A 17,971-nucleotide genomic window follows, 5' to 3' on the forward strand; every position below is an offset into this window, starting at 1 on the left:
ACACACACACCGCACACTGACACGGCTTACTATTCATGCACACAAAACACACCCAGGCACGGGCACTGACATAGACCGACACCCACACACACACACAAACACACACGCACACACACACACTGACACATACACACACACATGTCAGTACACACAGTGCTGACACACACACACGGCACACACACACACACGCTCAGACATAGCCTGATACACTAGGCTCTTGTTCTCAGTCTCTCTCTCCCGGCCGGCCGCTCTCAGTTCTGTCTCTTACACACACTGACACGCATGCACACGGCATACACGCGTGCGCACGCACTGACACACATGCACACGCACACACACACACACTGACGCACACTGCACACACACACACATACACACAGTGTACACAGTGTACACACACACACACACACACTGGGCGGCCGCTCAGCGGACTAGGCTACACTGACTCGGACTATTTCTTGTTCTTTCTCTCTCTCTTTCTGTCTCTTACACATGATGTATACACACGCATGCACACCGCACAGTGACACGCGTGCCCGGCCGGCACTGCGGCACGCACACACACTGATGCACACGCATATACACACACACACACACACACACACACGCCGCTCAGATTATAGCGGGCTACACTATTCAGTTTCTTGTTCTCTCTCTCTCTCTTTCTGTCTCTTACACACCATACACACGCATGCACACACATACACGCGTGCGCACGCACACCGTGACATGCACGTGACACGCACGCACACACACACACACGCACGCACGCACGTGTGGACATAAACTGACATACAAACACACAGCGGCCACGCGCACGGCGATCCGACGCGGTCAAAACATCTTGACCGTAGTCTCGGAAATATCGTAAACATTTTAAACAGACTTTTGTTAATTCTACACATAATTAGTTTAATTTCTGTTAAACAGATCTTTTTGAAAATATATTTCTGCCTACCTTTTCAAGCTAAACAGTTTTTCTCAGTCATGCATGCAAGTTCGGTACGGTACGGTACCTCTGCGCTATCGTGGCTTGATGTTTCATTCTGTTCTCCCCTGATAAAAGTCCAAGAGTTACTTCCCCTAATAGTAACTCTTCATTGTTGCGGTTCAGATTTGACAAGCAGCGTCTTGTTGCGAGACAACAACAAATGAGGGGGGAAAGCACAAACGCTCACACAGAAGACTGTTTTAGGCTGTAAGCCACTCTCATTCCTGTGGTTAAAAACATTTCTGCACTGTCAATTTCATTTGCAAGGCAGAGGTAAGCAGATAGCTGCGTCATTTTTTGCAAACCAAGCCTCTCTCTCTCTCTCTGAGTCTCTCTGAGTCTCTCTCTCTCTCTCTCTCTCTCTCTCTCTCTCTCTCTCTCTCTCTCTCTCTCTCTCTCTCTCTCTCTCTCTCTCTCTCTTCCGAATGCACACGTACAGTACAAACGTGCGCACTCACACACACACACACACACACACACACACACACACACACACACACACACACAGTACAGAGGGAGGATAGACTAGCACTGTTCTGATTTTCAGTACATGATGCTCTTTCAACAAGGAATGTGAAGAAAATATACGGCTTTTATAGGGACAAGCTCATCTGATACTTTCGCTGCATATATTTACCTTTACTATTTTAATTCACCTATGACTTTCACACCAGGCTGAACCTGAGGCAAGATGGAAGGCAGAAGTCGACGTCGTGGCCGACAGAAGGATCAGCTGCTGGAAAGGGGAGAGGATGTGGACGGCATATCCAACCCCAGCATGGTATGCCATTGTCTGGCTGGTGTTTTTGACTGTTTAAATCCAAATTACAGGGGATCATGATTTATAATTAGACTATAGCTCTTCTTCGAGTCTTATGAATTAAACGTTGTATGTGTGATGTAGTCCTTAATTTGTCATAGCATGACGATTATGCTTGATACTATTGATCGAGGATTGTAGTGCTGTATTGAAGTTGTTTCAACAGCCTCCCTGCATGCAGGATGAGCCCCTTATACTCACCTCCACCCCACTCCTCCCACTCTTCCAGTCTAGGAACTTTTTTCACCTGCACAGCTAGCTAGGCTGCAATGTCAGTATGCAAATCATCAGCCTCATTCAGTCATTGTCCCTTAATTGGTACCTTTATAACACCCCAGGTGCAGCAACACAGAAATAAAAGATTCAAAATATATGTTTCCCTAGCTTATTCATTCTTGTTAGTGCTATTGTTTTTGTTCACGAGGCAACATTTTCAACACTAAGACTGCACACAATAATGACCTTATAGAAATTTAGTTGTGTTTTAATGTTTTCCTGTGGAGAAAATCATTTGTGGGTGTTTTTATTTTTTATCAGGATTCTGAGACAGAGGCTGCATACCAGACTTTTTCACAGACAGAGGGAGAGTCATCTGCAGCTGAGGTATTTCTTGAGTTTGAGTCATGTTCCTGATGTGTTGGTCTGTGTGTGTTATGTCAGTGTTGTTGCTGTCTTTGACCTGCTACTAGTGCTACAGTACAATGATCATAGTGCTGTGGAACAATCTGTACAATATAAATAGCAGGTCAAGAAATTAAATTGTACTTTATTATACCAGTTTAAATCAACTCAATTATTTACTTAAAGATAAAGTCGTGCACAAATTAATTTGTTTTGAACCTGTGAGTCGCACTGGATGGTTTAAGAATTTTGTGCAAGTCAGGATCTGATCTGTATTGCAGATTGCTATGACGATCTTTGTGGGCAAGCTGTTAGAATTCACACTGACTTTTTGTTCTGTTCAGATGGCAGAAGAGGCAGCAGAAGCAGAACATTTGGTGAAAGACCTTAAAACTCGACGACGACAGAGGAAGAAAGCTGTAAGTAACGTGGGATGCATTTATTTTTTTATTTTTTTTCTCAGTACTTTTGTAGGATTTTTTTGTAGACTTAATATCATTTTTCATAGCACACATTCATATGATACTACAGATATATATACTTGTTTTATTTTTAAAGCTAATAAAATAAGGTGTGTGTGTATGTGAGTCTCTGTTATGAGATCAATTATTTTGATATCAATCTTGGAGTAATTTACTACCTTTGTGTTACTGTAGCACATTCCTTTGCAGGATTTATATGGCTATCTGTAGGCTAGTGTTCCATATTCTCTCATCAACTAAGTCGTTTGTGAAAGATTACTGTGTGATTGGACTTGTATCAAAATCAAAAACAGAACAACTTTTAATGTTACAAAATCCAGAATAAAAAAAATTAAAAAAGGTAAGCTGTGGGAACATCTGATTTTCGAAAAATTTGGAGTTACAATTAATCTATTTTTCTCTCTATATGTGATTTGACATTTAACTACATTACCAATACAACAATTTTATTTTAAAACTTGCAGCTGTCTAAACTGACCTCGCCAAAAGAGGATGTTGCTGGTGAGTTAAAAAGCATGCGCAGCACCAGCCGACAGAGGGTGGAAGACACCATCAGAGAGGAAGAGATGGCAACTCTTTCAGCGGAAGAAACCACCACCGCTCCCATTCCTCCGGCCACAGAAGACGGCCTGGCAACGCTGCCCACAGATGAATCCATCCTCCCAACAGAAGAAGAGATCAAAGCCACAGAGGCCTCCAAAGAAGAGGCAGAGTCAATAGAGAGAGCTGAAGCCGCTCCAAGCGCTGAGCCTCCAGACACTGGTGAGTGAGGGTTCTGGTACAGTAAGTACATGTGATGATTCTGTTACAGTGGTGCAGTGAAACCGTATTTTTAAGACTCCCTCTTTTTCATGACCTTGTTTTCTCAGACTTTCTGTTCATAACTTCTGTACATTTACCCCCATTTTAAGACTCCCTCCTTTTTATGACCTTGTTTTCTCAGACTTTCTGTTCCTAACTTCTGTACATTTACCCCCATTTTAAGACTCCCTCCTTTTTAAGACCTGATTTTCTGAGATTTTTTGAGGTCTTAAAAGGGGGATTCTGTTGTACCTGTTAAGCGAGAATGCCACAGAAACCAGCCAAACGTCTCCTTGAATTGCAGGTGTCCTTTTCGTGCGAGGGACACTTTGGCGAAACAGATACACCAGAAAATATCAGAAAGTGTCTTCTTCAGCATTTGAGTCACTCATTGTTTGAGGACTGCTGATCTTATGAATTAGCAAGTTTGGTGCAGATCTTCAAGAGTTCCCTAAGTTTTGTATCTGGAGTAGTGCTTTGTGGTCAGTTCTGGTCACTCAGGGGGGGAGGGGGGTCACACAGAGCTGTAGCTGCAATGTCTATCCTTTACACTTTACAGGTGTGTCTTCCGACTGCAGAAGGTTTCTTGTTCTGAGCTTTATGCTTCTAATCGGAGGGGTTAGACATTGAGTACCTACTACCGCTTTGTTATTTGCATTTGTAAACTGATCATCAGATCCACAATGTGAACAATTTCTTACTTACATGTATTCAAGAACACTGACAGATTATAAGGATGCTGTGATATCATTTCTTCAATTCTGCATGTAGAATATTGCTATCTCACGCTTCTTCTTCTTCTGCGTTCATGGGCTGAAACTCCCACGTACACTCGTGTTTTTTGCACGAGTGGAATTTTACGTGTATGACCGTTTTTTACCCCGCCATTTAGGCAGCCATACGCCGTTTTCGGAGGAAGCTATCTCACGCATTATTCATAGTCACAGTCATGCTTGGAGATTACAAGCAAGGTAGAATTGATTTCAACAACAGGAGCAATATTCATTCTGTTACGGACTTCAACATGATACAAGTGAGAGCACTCTTATGCAGAAAAGTTACTCCATCAAAAGAGCAGTAATACAATACAATTGTGTCAATACACTACACTGCAGACTTTTTAAACTCTGTGAGTACCTTCCCACGACATTATTTTTGCTTATTTAGAGAGAAGCACAAAGGAGCAGCCAGGCACACCTCGAGCGGCACCTACAGGAGCAGAGGCTGGCAGCAAACCATTCGGTCAAAGCAGCATGCGAGCACGAATGAAAGAGCGTCTGGCCAAAGCTAAGGTAAGTGCTTGCTCTTACTTGTAACTTAATTAAGAGCCTTTCTGGAGTACTTCGGGTGTTCTTACTTTGTACGTTTTTATGTTCAGGGTTGTTGTCATATGTTGTTTGGTTGTTTTTAAGAGCAGATGAACCACACTTTTCCATCCATTGTTTGATTTTATGGACAATAAATTATCTTATGTCTTATATCTTAACTTCTGACTGTGAGAACACTAATGTCGATAAGAGAATATAATTAAGAATATAATTCATCCTCCCCATCCCTCCAGAATAGACGGCATGGTAGGGTGTCATGCCTGACGGAGTGTGTATAGTGGATGAATATAGTTTATTGTATTAAGTATAAACATTGACCTATTTGTTCCTTTTTACATTTAGTCAAGTTTTGACTAAATGTTTTAACATAGAGGGGGGAATCGAGACGAGGGTCGTGGTGTATGTGTGGGTGTGTGTGTGTCTGTGTCTGTGTCTGTCTGTGTGTGTGTGTGTGTAGAGCGATTCAGACTTCTTCTTCTTCTTGGCGTTCGCAGAGGTTACACAATCAGTCCAGCACTGGTGATAAATGTTGTCGTTTTCTCCAACTCCTGTCGACTGCCGTATAGTTTGGTCTGCAAGGGAGTTGGTGACGGCCACACTTCTTTTCGTTCCTCATCTAGTAAGGGACATCGCTGTAAGATGTGTTCCGCTGTTTGGTCCTCTTGACCGCAGGCACAGGTTGGTGATGGCGCCAGCTTGAACTTTCGGTTCATGTGAGCATTGAGCCTGTTGTGGCCAGTACGCAGTCTGATGAGGTTGACTTGCTGCTCTCTGGACATTGTGTGGTAGTCATCTCTGTTTGTCCTTGGCCTCATCAATGCCTTGATGATTGTCTTCTGCTCACTAAAGCTGACACTGTTTTCAGGTTGGTCTTCCACGGCTCCTTCTTTTGCCAGCTCATCGGCCCTTTCATTTCCTGGTATCCCACAGTGTGCTGGTATCCACTGGAGGACAACTCTTCTGGTTTGTCTGACCATCTGTAATGCTTTGGCCAGCTGTGGGAGTTTGTCGTTCTCTAGGGCCTGAAGGACTGAAAGGGCGTCCGAGAGGAAGACAACTTGGTAGCAAGGGTCTGCGGAGTCCTGAACGAAGGAGGCGGCCTGCATGAGAGCTTCTGCTTCTGCTTTATAGTTTGTGCAGTGTTTGCCAGTGGCAACGCTGGATGTAGCTGTATGTCCCCCAGGGAACTGGATGAGAATGCCTGCACCTCCATTGAGCACGGCGTTAGTTGCTGATCCATCGGTGTATACATGGATCCACGCCTCTTTTGGGTACTGTTCGTCGATCAGGGCTAAGGTGAGTGCCTGTCGAGCTGTGTCATTCTGATCTTCTCCTGAGGTAACATGTGGAACACTGGTGCAGATCTGGATGCCTGGTTTCTCTGTTGCCTTGGGGGTTTCCTCTTCTTCTTGAGTCAGAGGTAGAGTGTTCTGTGGAAGGACTTCCCTGTACTGTCGAGAAAGTCTCTTGCTCTCGTGTACAAAACTGCTCCGTTTAAGCCGGTTCTTGGTGAGGTTGCTCAGTCTGTGCTTCATGGGGTGGTCGGGTAGGCACTTGAGCTTCTCGGCCTGTACCATAGTCTTGGCTTCTCTTCTCTGACAGAGGGGTTGGATGGTGGTAAGCTTCTCCATTTCCTTGATGGGCGTGGATTTCATTGCACCGGTGATGAGTCGGAGGGCCTGGTTTTGCACACGGTCAAGGGTCTGCAGGTTTGTCTTGGCTGAGGTTGACCACGCTGCGGAGCCGTACTCGAGGTGGGGTCTGATTGTTCCCTGGTATACTGTCTTCAGTATCTTCTCGTTCGCTCCCCAGGTGGTACCTGCCAGCTTCCTGAGTATGGCTAGCTTGCGCCGGGCCTTCGTCTCTGCCTGTGCAATGTGTGGTTTCCAGGTCTGCCGTCTATCAAAGGTGACACCAAGGTACGTTGCTTCTTCATCCTCTCTCAGAGGAGTTCCACCAAGCCTAATGGTTCCGGCTTTCTGCTTTGGCGACAGTGTGAATAGGGTGGTGGAGGATTTCTCCTTGTTGATGGAGACGCACCAATCTTCTGCCCATGCGTTCAGCCTATCTGCCGCTTGCTGCATTCTGTAGGTGGCAGTACTTGCGTGCTCCTCCTTGCACCAGATCACAAGGTCGTCTGCGTAGAGAGCAGCTTTGATCCCCTTGGGCATCTCAGACACCAGATCGTCGATGAAGAGAAGGAAGAGTGTTGGGGAGAGGACTCCGCCCTGAGGGACGCCATGACGAAGGAGGAACTTCTTGCTTTTGGTCTGGTCGACGTTAACTCTTGCCCTGCGGTTATAGAGGTAAGAGCGAATCCACTGGTACATGTTGCTGGACACGCCTTTCCTCAGCAGTTTTACAAGGAGTCCATCTTTCCAGACCTTGTCAAAGGCCTTCTGAAGATCTATCCAGGTGACGAAGACCAGCTTCTGTTCCTGAAAGGCATCTTCAACTTCTTGCGCCAGGTAAGTGACCTGATCTTCAGTGCTGCGGAACTGTCGGAATCCAGCTTGTTCAGGGGCGAGGAGGTTCCTGGATTCCAGGTACCACCTGAGGCGCTCGTTCACAATTCTCTCCAGGGTCTTCACAACACAGCTGGTGAGGCTGATTGGGCGATAGCTGGTGGCCTTCTTTGGATCCTTCCCTTTTTTGAGTCACTTGAGAAAAAGTGACTCTATGTAATCGGTCAGTGTTAGTCTGTCCGGCCGGCCGGCCGTCCGGCCGGCCGTCCGTAGACACCACCTTAACGTTGGACTTTTCTCGGAAACTATCAAAGCGATCGGGCTCATATTTTGTTTAGTCGTGACCTCCAATGACCTCTACACTTTAACGATGGTTTCGTTGACCTTTGACCTTTTTCAAGGTCACAGGTCAGCGTCAAAGGAAAAATTAGACATTTTATATCTTTGACAAAGTTCATCGGATGTGATTGAAACTTTGTAGGATTATTCTTTACATCAAAGTATTTACATCTGTAGCCTTTTACGAACGTTATCAGAAAAACAAGGGAGATAACTAGCCTTTTCTGTTCGGCAACACACAACTTAACGTTGGGCTTTTCTCGGAAACTATAAAAGTGACCGGGCTCAAATTTTATGTGAACGTGACTCATTGTGTTGTGAATAGCAATTTCTTCCTGTCCATCTGATGCCTCATATAATATTCAGAACTGCGAAAGTGACTCGATCGAGCGTTTGCTCTTCTTGTTTAAGATGGGGATCATGATCGCTTCTCGCCAGAGTTGTGGTAGCGATCCTTCTTGCCAGCTGCTGTTGAAGACCTCGAGTAGCTTGTTCTCTGCTGCACTACCAAGGTGGGTTAGCATCTCGTTGGTGATGCCGTCTGGGCCAGGGGACTTCTTCGCCTTTGACTTTTTCAGAGCTGAGTGCAGCTCGTGGAGTGTGAGTGGTTGACTCATGGCGTCCACTGTCGACTGTCTGGCAGGTCTCTCTCTTTTCTCTCTTCTTGCTTCTCTCTGTTTCTCGGGGCTAACATGGAGGTTGCTCTCAGCTGCATAGCTTTCAGCAAATTGGTTGGCAGCATGCTTTCCAGTTAGCACCTTCCCGTTCTCTTCTAATGTGATCTTTCCTCTGCTGGTGTTCTCATCATTCAACTGCTTGGTGAGCCTCCAGAGCTTTCTGCCATCCTTCTCAAGGTTCAGAGAGCTTGTCTTCTCTTGCCAGCTTCTCCGTCTTGCCTGTAGCTTCTTTTTGAGAAATTTGGCTTTGGCTTCCTGGAGGCGGATGTTGTTGTTTTGTGACGGGTTGACTTCTGCTTCCCTTCTGGCGTCTGCCAGATCATCATCCAGTTCCTGCAATTCATTGCTCCAGTAGGGCTTATAGTCTCTCCTGGCACCCCTGGGAATGGACTCACGCGCTGCTCTGAGGATGCTCATGTTGAAGTCCTTCGCCACCATGTTGATGTCTCGACCCTCGACTCTGATGTCTTTGGTGAGTTCGCTGGTGCGGTGTCTAAAGAGGAACCAGTTCGCTCTTTTGTAGTTCCACCGTGGGAAGGAAGCTTCAGTGCAGGACTCCATGCCCAGGGTCAAAAAGACTGGCCGATGGTCACTTCCACCTAGCTGTTCTCCGACCTCTCTGCTGGTTAGCTGGTGCATGTCTTCCGTGCAGAAGGCTAGGTCAGGAGTTGATGTAGTGTGCCATCTTCTGGAATAGAATGTAGGGCAGTCAAAGGGACTGTTCAAAAGGATGAGACCTTTGTCGTCCTGCCAGTTCTCCACCTCTTCTCCTCTTCGATCCAGGTGGTCATATCCCCAACTCTGTGAATGACTGTTGAAGTCACCCACCACGATGAAGTTGGAGGCCTTTGCGGGGATCGTGTCAAGGGCGAGGTGTCTATCATTGGGGCAGTAGAAGTTGACAAGATGGAATTCTGATGTCTTTGTCTGGATTCGAATCACCTGATATTCGGAGTCCTCCATGTGCGTTTCTATCAAACAGGCATTGATGTTGTTCCTGATGAGGGTCAGGATTCCTCCTTTGCTTCGGTCTGTTCTGTCGGACCTAAGGCATTGGTAGCCTCTCACTTTGAAGGACTTTTGGGGTGTCAGGTGCGTCTCCTGGATACAGCAGATGTTGATGTTCTTCTCATGCAGGATATGCTCCAACTCTGTCTTCTTGTTCAGGATACTTTCTGCGTTCCAGTGCATGACCTGAAAAGGTCGCTGCTGACTGGGTTTCTTCCTGGTTGTGGTGGTGCCAGTCACTTTCCTCCCGCGTCCCCTGGCGTGACAAGACGGACGGGAGGGACCTCCAGTGGTTGGGGCTGGGTCCCTTTGAGGCATGGGACCCGACACTGCTCCACCCTGGGGGGTCCTCAATGGGCGAGCGCCATTTCCATCTGTGCTGGTTGATTGTGTCATCATTTGCGTAAGTGCGTGTACCCGTGGTTTGTTAGAATGCGCCGTGCGGCCCGGGTCCTCCGTCTTCAGCATTCGGGGTTTTCTGTCGGGGTTACCTCACCCTTAGCTCATGGCCCGTACGTCCTACCCTGAGAACACAGGGGGGAGGATTTTCCGGGATCCCACCCGGAGCCAGTTTGGTCCGCGGCCGCAAGCGGCTGATCTCCATATCTGAAGACCGTTCCCCTATCCGCCACCCGGGGACGCGCTGGGTTGGGGGTGGTCGCCCCACTAAAAATCCCACACTGGGTTAAGAAAGATCAGCCTGTCCCAGGCGATTCAGACTAAACTACTGGGCCGATCTTTATGAAATTTGACATGACAGTTCCTGGGTATGATATCCCCGGACGTTTTTTTCTTTTTTTCGATAAATACCTTTGATGACGTCATATCCGGCTTTTTGTAAAAGTTGAGGCGGCACTGTCACACCCTCATTTTTCCATTAAATTGATTGAAATTTTGGCCAAGCAATCTTCGACGAAGGCCGGGGTTTGGTATTGCATTTCAGCTTGGTGGCTTAAAAACTAATGAGTGAGTTTGGTCATTAAAAATCGGAAACTTGTAATTAAAATTTTTTTTTATTAAACGATCCAAAAACAATTTCATCTTATTCTGCGTCATTTTCTGATTCCAAAAATATATACATATGTTATATTTGGATTAAAAACAAGCTCTGAAAATTAAAAATATAAAAATTATGATCAAAATTAAATTTCCGAAATCGTTTTAAAAACTATTTCATCTTATTCCTTGTCGGTTCCTGATTCCAAAAACATATAGATATGATATGTTTGGATTAAAAACACGCTCAGAAAGTTAAAACGAAGAGAGGTACAGTAAAGCGTGCTATGAAGCACAGCGCAATCGCTACCGCGCCAAACAGGCTCGTCACTTTCACTGCCTTTTGCACTAGCGGCGGACTACGTTCAGTTTCATTCTGTTAGTTCCACAGCTTGACTAAATTTAGTAATTTCGCCTTACGCGACTTGTTTAATTTTTGCTTGTGTAAGTCAAAGAAATCACTAGTCCAAGGTTATAGAACAGCTGCAAGCAAAGCAAAAAAAATATTTGTTTTCGTTAGCCATTGCCAGGACTGTTAATAAAAACTTACTGATGTTTTTTCTCTTGCCAGGAAGAGGCAGAGGGGGAGATAGAAAAAGAAGCTCGCGAAGAGCGAGACCGTCAGCGAAGTTTACGAGCTCAACAACCAGATTCCAGATACGATGCTGTGAGTCTCATTTTGTGTGTGTGATTTTTGTACTTATAACTGTAAGTGCGAATCCAAAAATTCAGTCATGAATTGCACTACCTGTTTCCTGAAGTAGCTTTCCATGAATGATAATCAAGTCCTATCTTCATGGGAGAAAACATCACAGAAAACTTGAAGACCCTTATTTTTCTTCTTGTTATTTATTGCGATTTTCTGTTCAAAACCACTTCAAATTTACCTCCATTATAAGTTTGCCTTATTTTCAACGAAGACATGATTTTGCTAATTTTTGTAGGTCAAAAGAAGGAGGTTCCATTGTGTTGAAATTCAGCTAATTATTGTTTTGCCATTAGGTTACTGAAGCGGAACTTGAGAGGACAACAGAGGAAAAGCAGCGTCAGCTTCGTCTCAGATGGGAGAAAAGGGGTCAGGCTCCTCCATCAGACAAGGTATGTTACCTATTTTGATCTGTATTGTTTAGTAGTGTCATTTGAAATAGTGCAGAAGGTAGACATGTGCTTATAAATGCACAAGGTATTGTGACCACATTTTATTTTCATTTCGGAGCAAGAGTGCAGAATGACCAATGTACTTTGGTTCACAACTCTTGATATTTTATTTTTGATGTCTTCTGACTTTGAGTGCTACAGAGAGGCAGAAAGGGAGAGAAAAAGAGAGAGAGTATAATTGCCCCCCCCGGACAGCCCCTGAATAATTTTCTGTGTGAATGTGTGTCTGTGTGTGTGTGTGTGTCTGTCTGTCTGTTTGTCTGTCTGTTTGTCTGTCTGTTTGTCTGTCTGTGCACGCTTACCAGTAGAACTAGAAGTATATCGGGTATTGAAATAACTCACTGTTGTCATTTGTTTTCCAGAGCTCCTTGTTATACTGGGCTTTGTACACAGCTTTTTTGGGAATAACAACTAAGGCATCTTGTTGGCCAAACTTTGTAGCCAGTTTCTGCATCAAGATACTGGAAATGAAAAACATCACGTTGCATCAAAGGCATAAAAAAATGGTGCTCACCGTGTTTTCTGTCATCAGATGACCTACATGCCAACAGCAGAGGAAGCCTTTGACTTTTTCACGCGTGTGTGGGAACCAGAGCCAGAAGAGAAGAAGGATGAAGACAAAGAAGAGGAGGAACCCAAACCCAGCACCAGTAAAACAGATGCAGATGAAGAGGAGACTGAGGCAAGTTAGACAGGAATAAATAGCAGTTCTGCAGGAAGTTATTGTCAAGTAATGTTGTTTTGGGCTGATGGCTTTGTTGTTCTTCATCTTTTTTCCTCAAACTCATCCGTCAGCCTTACCATGTTTTCTGTCTCTGTTACGGTTAAGGATATAGTGTCAAGTAGCACTTTGTGTTCCATTGTTTTCTGTCAGAAAGCAGTCTGTTTGTCAGTCTGGATCAATCTTTTCCAGGTAGAAAACCAGATTCAGTTGAAAAACTAGATCCAGTTCAGAAACTACACTTATCCTAAACTGTTCTTTGCACACGTGTCTCTTTCATAAATCTTTTTCTCGTTTACATTAAATATATAAACATCTGTACCAGACTTCCAAAAGGAAGAGGCCCAAGTTCACAAAAAAGACAAAGCTGTGCTTCATACAATGATAAAAACAGAAAACAAAGTGTGCAAGGTATGTAATGATCACATCTATCATGATATGTGTACCCCTTATTGTGTCATCTAACTTATTAGTTAGATGGGCATTAACTAAACCCGTGTAGAGCTAGTTGCTGGAGACTCTACTACAGAAAAACAAATTGAGAAATGAAAAAAATGCAGTCTCCTTCCAGGAAACCGATATCCGCCAGCTTAGTTTAGAATCTCATAATTATAATAAAGCGTGAAGCTGAAGAAGACAAGCTCATTTGTATTCATGGTTTGGCAGAGTAATTACTGCTGGTGAATAACATTGTGGTTACTTCAGGTTATCTTTGATTTTCAGGAAGGAAAAGAGGCAAAGAAAGACGAAGATGTTGAAAAAGCTGAAGGTAAGTTGTGTTTGAGTGTTTTTAACTTTGTCAGTTTGTCTTTCTGTGACTGTGTAAGTCTCTGTGAGTTTTGTTGTTTCAAGTTTGGTGTGTGAGTCACAAATGAAATCTTCATGAAACAAGTACAGAACAGCATCTTTGTTTCAACTCTTTTCTTGTCACGGCTCATGCCCATTTCAGAATTTTGCATAAATATTGGATTTTTTCAGGTGCTGCACACATTTTGTGTACAACGTAGCACTGACATAAATAGGTTTTGTGAGGCAACTGATGCATGTAACTCTAAATGAAGCACAACCCCTTATTATCAACAATCATATCTGTATGTCACATTCTAATGCTGTTTCTTCTTCTTCGTTCATGGGCTGAAACTCCTACGTTCACTCATGATTTTGCACGAGTGGATTTTTATGTGTATGACTTTTTTTTACATACATACGCCGATTTCGGAGGGACTAATGCTGTTTTATATATTTTGTTTTTACTTGCAGATGAGAAACCTCTTCTGGATGATGCTGATTATGATGAAGAAGGCTATGGACCGACGGCAGTTCGCCGTGCCAACATCACATCACCTGACAAACTGCAGGAGGCAGAAGACAAACTGCTGTTTATTCCACCTCTCATTGCCAGTATGTGTGTTGCAAGGGGTGCACCCTTTTCTTTAATGGATCGTGGATGATCCTTGACTGCCTGGTTATGGTGTCTTGTATGGTTCACACTTTCTAAGGGAAGACTTGAGAATCACAAAAATGCATCTTTCAGGAGGCCAGGGCATTGTCCTTTGTGGCAGTGGACTTTACTGAGTTGTTTGAAACATTTATTTTGTTATTACATGTAACATTCTGATTATTGTCATGAAAAGCCAGCTGACTCGGTCCATTTACTTTTTTTAAATTTTTTTAATTATTTTTATACAGTATATTTATTAACTCATTAATTAGTGGATGAACTTATTGTAAGACTTATGAGTTGATTGATTCATTTTGTCTATTTGTTTATTCACTCGTTCATTCTTTCATTTATTCACTTATCCTTTCATTCATTGCCAGGGCCAGCCTCAGAAAAAGTGCAAGAGCAGCTAGAGCCAAGGTTTCTGGAGGAGGAAGGATTTTATGTTGGTGTTCGTCCTGCTGTCTCTGCTCGCAACAAGAACAAGATGGAGAACAGACTTCTAAGGGAGCCTGACAAGGTATGCACATTGCTGCACAGAATGATACAGATAAATGTCTGTTTCTCTGTCTGTCTGTCTTTCTGTTAGGTGTCTGAGTTTAAAGGGTTCATTCTTGGTTTTGAAAGCCAGTCATTTCATCCAACTCATCTGTTTGATGCCTCTCTTTCTGTCTGTCTCCGTGTTCTGATGTACATTACATTTGTGCTTTGCTTAGTCAGTCCATCCACCCATCTGTCTGTCTGTCTTTCCATCTGTTGGTTGGTCTGTGTTTTGATGGATCATTTGTGCCTCTCCAAGTTTTGTTGAGTTTCTTTATGAAGAGTCATGTTAATTTCTTATTAGCCTGCATTAAATTATTTGTGTAAGCTGTCCGCCCCTCTGTCAGTCCGTCTTGACTGAACAACCGGCCGACTGACTGACTGACCGACTGACAGACTGACCTTCTGACCGTCGGACCGTTTCTCTGTCTCTTTCGGTCTGGCTGTCTAAGCTAGAACACATATTTTGTGTGAAAAGTTCAAAACAAGAGAATTTAAATTGCTGAGTTGTACAGCTTCAGACAGTTGTGTTACCAACAGCATGGCTTAATGTCTCCACTATTGCAGGGGAAGCAATGGTTTGGAGAAGACGGTGAAATGATTGTATTTCCTGACCCACTGCGACCAACACCATCACGACCACCCATGCCAGAGGAGGTGGAACCTTACCTTGAGACTGTCTTCAAAAAGGTCAGAAAAACCAGTGTTATCTGAGCATATACGGTTGCAGTGACTTGATTTGTTGCGTATGGTATGTCTCTGTCAGTACTGACCTTTTGTTTCAGATCCTGAGTCTTTGTCAAAGAACTTAAATATCAAGGTTTAAGTACAGGTTTTTTGTACATGCATCACATTTCCAAGGCTATCTTCAGAATGAGCGCTCAAGTACGGAAAGAGAGTTAACAATTATAGATTCATTCAATGTGCGTACAAAACTCACACAGGAAGAGTTCTATTAATTGTCAGGTCCTTTGTTTTAAAGGAGCTTTACTGTATTCTTTTTTTCTGAATAAATGTTTTATTCTCAATATTTTTGACTAAGAGCACAGTTCTAACCATTGCTTCTTATGCTCCATGTCTTTTACGTGCATGTAAAAAGTATTGTCCCTAGTACATGACTACATTTAATGTGCACTGTATTGTTCTTTGTTCATTACTTAATACTACTTATATCTTTGTCATTGCATTATGTCAGTACAGTGGAACCCCCCTTTTAAGACCCTGTTTTCTCAAATTATGTTCTTAACCTCTTTACATTTTACCCCCATTTTAAGACTCGGGTTCTACTGTATGCGGTATTGTTTCAGGTACATTACCATGTGAATAAGTCATCTACGACAGTGTTTTGTTTGACAGGCGGTGATGCGCGAGTTTGACAGTCGCTACATTGATGGTGTGCTGGACGGCAGTGGTCGTTACCAGTTGGACGTTGACGTCAACTCCATCATGTTCACCCACCACCACCTCTTTTCCCGAGAACATGTGCTGGCCACCCGTCTGACTCAGCTCTTTACACAGTACACACAGAGACGCAGCAAAAACATGGTCAACTTTCTCACTGACAAGGTAATGTGCCAGTGTGGTTTGCTTTCAAAATGTAAAAAACACATATTTTCATTATGTTTTTGTTATCCTTTTTACATTGATTAAATAACATATTCTTACTCCGAATCACATAAAGCATTGACGCAGTCTGTGATGCTAAGGTCTGAAAAGGCTACCCGTCTTAAACAATTTTAAAGGGAAGCAACCCCACCACAAAAAGTGTAAATGGAGCCATGGTAATGACTACAGACCCGGGGAGTTACCTCCCCTTGGTGTGTACTACGTCACTACCGCTCCTCAACACGTGGTCAAGATCATACGACTTTTTCAGCTCTGAGGAGAAGGTTGTTGATTTTTTGGCTCTCTCGTGGCTGTGCTGTTTGGTGTTTGTTTGACACCCACCGGCCACTTACCCGTCTTACTTACCTTCTGCTTCGTAGTTGGTGAGCTCTTTCCTTTTTGGTCATTATTTTGACAGGAATGTTGTTGTAGTTGCTGACTTTTTGTCCGTTTTTGGACTTTTAAATTTTCGAGTAACTTATTGTTTGGCCGCCATTTTTTGGTTGCTCAGCATGGCTGACAGCGATAAAATGTGGCAAGGCCGATGTAATGGTGAGGTAAACCTAATTTTACCTTCTTACTTGCCTTCTGCTTTGTTAGTTGGTAAGCTCTTTCCTTTTTATATTTAGTCAAGTTTTGACTAAATATTTTAACATCGAGGGGGAATCGAAACGAGGGTCGTGGTGTATGTGCGTGTGTCTGTGTGTGTGTGTGTGTGTGTGTGTGTGTGTAGAGCGATTCAGACTAAACTACTGGACCGATCTTTATGAAATTTGACATGAGAGTTCCTGGGTATGAAATCCCCGAACGTTTTTTTCATTTTTTTGATAAATGTCTTTGATGACGTCATATCCGGCTTTTCGTGAAAGTTGAGGCGGCACTGTCACGCCCTCATTTTTCAACCAAATTGGTTGAAATTTTCGTCAAGTAATCTTCGACGAAGCCCGGACTTCGGTATTGCATTTCAGCTTGGTGGCTTAAAAATTAATTAATGACTTTGGTCATTAAAAATCTGAAAATTGTAAAAAAAAATAAAAATGTATAAAACGATCCAAATTTACATTTATCTTATTCTCCATCATTTGCTGATTCCAAAAACATATAAATATGTTATATTTGGATTAAAAACAAGCTCTGAAAATTAAATATATAAAAATTATTATCAAAATTAAATTGTCCAAATCAATTTAAAAACACTTTCATCTTATTCCTTGTCGGTTCCTGATTCCAAAAACATATAGATATGATATGTTTGGATTAAAAACACGCTCAGAAAGTTAAAACAAAGAGAGGTACAGAAAAGCGTGCTATCCTTCTTAGCGCAACTACTACCCCGCTCTTCTTGTCAATTTCACTGCCTTTGCCATGAGCGGTGGACTGACGATGCTACGAGTATACGGTCTTGCTGAAAAATGGCATTGCATTCTGTGAGTTCGACAGCTACTTGACTAAATATTGTATTTTCGCCTTACGCGACTTGTTGGTCATTAGTTTGACAGGAATTTCGTTGTAGTTGCTGAATTTTCGTCCGTTTTGGACTTGTACATTTTTCCAGTAACTTATCGTTTGGCCGCCATTTTGTTGATCAGCATAGCTGACAGTGATACAACATGGCAAGGCTTATGTCATGGATCTACCAGACCATTGGTACTTGTTGTTATTTCGGACTAAGCATGTAATACTGTTATTTCCGTTATATGTGGTTGGGGGGGCAGTTAAGCACGTTCTTGACTTCTTTTTCTTCTTGCTTTCCCTCTTTTAGGCATCGGAGCATGGTGCTCCGGTGTCTTTACTGCTTAGCTCTTTATTAAATTACATATCTTACCCAACTCACATATAGCAATTAACCCATAGTTCAGTGCTGATATCGCTGTACGCGTCCCCTTAGCAACAAGGAAGACGCCTCTAAAAAAGAGTGACCGAGACCCGTAAGGGTATCCAAGCCAGCCCGTAAGGGAGGCTGCCTTCCATATGCGCG

At 43.4% G+C, this 17,971-nt stretch overlaps 1 protein-coding gene across 1 annotated transcript in view; it reads left to right on the top strand.

Annotated features, from left to right (window-relative positions):
* The first annotated feature begins 1,120 nt into the window (after positions 1–1,120).
* The window catches only part of LOC138966676 (coiled-coil and C2 domain-containing protein 2A-like), a 58,158-nt gene continuing 41,307 nt past the window's right edge, over positions 1,121–17,971 (top strand). Inside the window, exons 1-14 of the mRNA XM_070338979.1 lie at positions 1,121–1,264; positions 1,666–1,772; positions 2,349–2,414; positions 2,777–2,851; positions 3,379–3,676; positions 4,883–5,007; positions 11,100–11,195; positions 11,531–11,626; positions 12,219–12,372; positions 13,135–13,176; positions 13,668–13,808; positions 14,229–14,368; positions 14,956–15,078; positions 15,745–15,954. Of these exons, the coding sequence (XP_070195080.1) occupies positions 1,683–1,772; positions 2,349–2,414; positions 2,777–2,851; positions 3,379–3,676; positions 4,883–5,007; positions 11,100–11,195; positions 11,531–11,626; positions 12,219–12,372; positions 13,135–13,176; positions 13,668–13,808; positions 14,229–14,368; positions 14,956–15,078; positions 15,745–15,954 (1,656 nt within the window). The 5' untranslated portion in view covers positions 1,121–1,264; positions 1,666–1,682. The remainder of the gene's footprint in view (positions 1,265–1,665; positions 1,773–2,348; positions 2,415–2,776; positions 2,852–3,378; positions 3,677–4,882; positions 5,008–11,099; positions 11,196–11,530; positions 11,627–12,218; positions 12,373–13,134; positions 13,177–13,667; positions 13,809–14,228; positions 14,369–14,955; positions 15,079–15,744; positions 15,955–17,971) is intronic.

This window comes from Littorina saxatilis, linkage group LG5 (assembly GCF_037325665.1).
Source record: "Littorina saxatilis isolate snail1 linkage group LG5, US_GU_Lsax_2.0, whole genome shotgun sequence".
Taxonomy (NCBI): Eukaryota; Metazoa; Mollusca; class Gastropoda; order Littorinimorpha; family Littorinidae; genus Littorina; species Littorina saxatilis.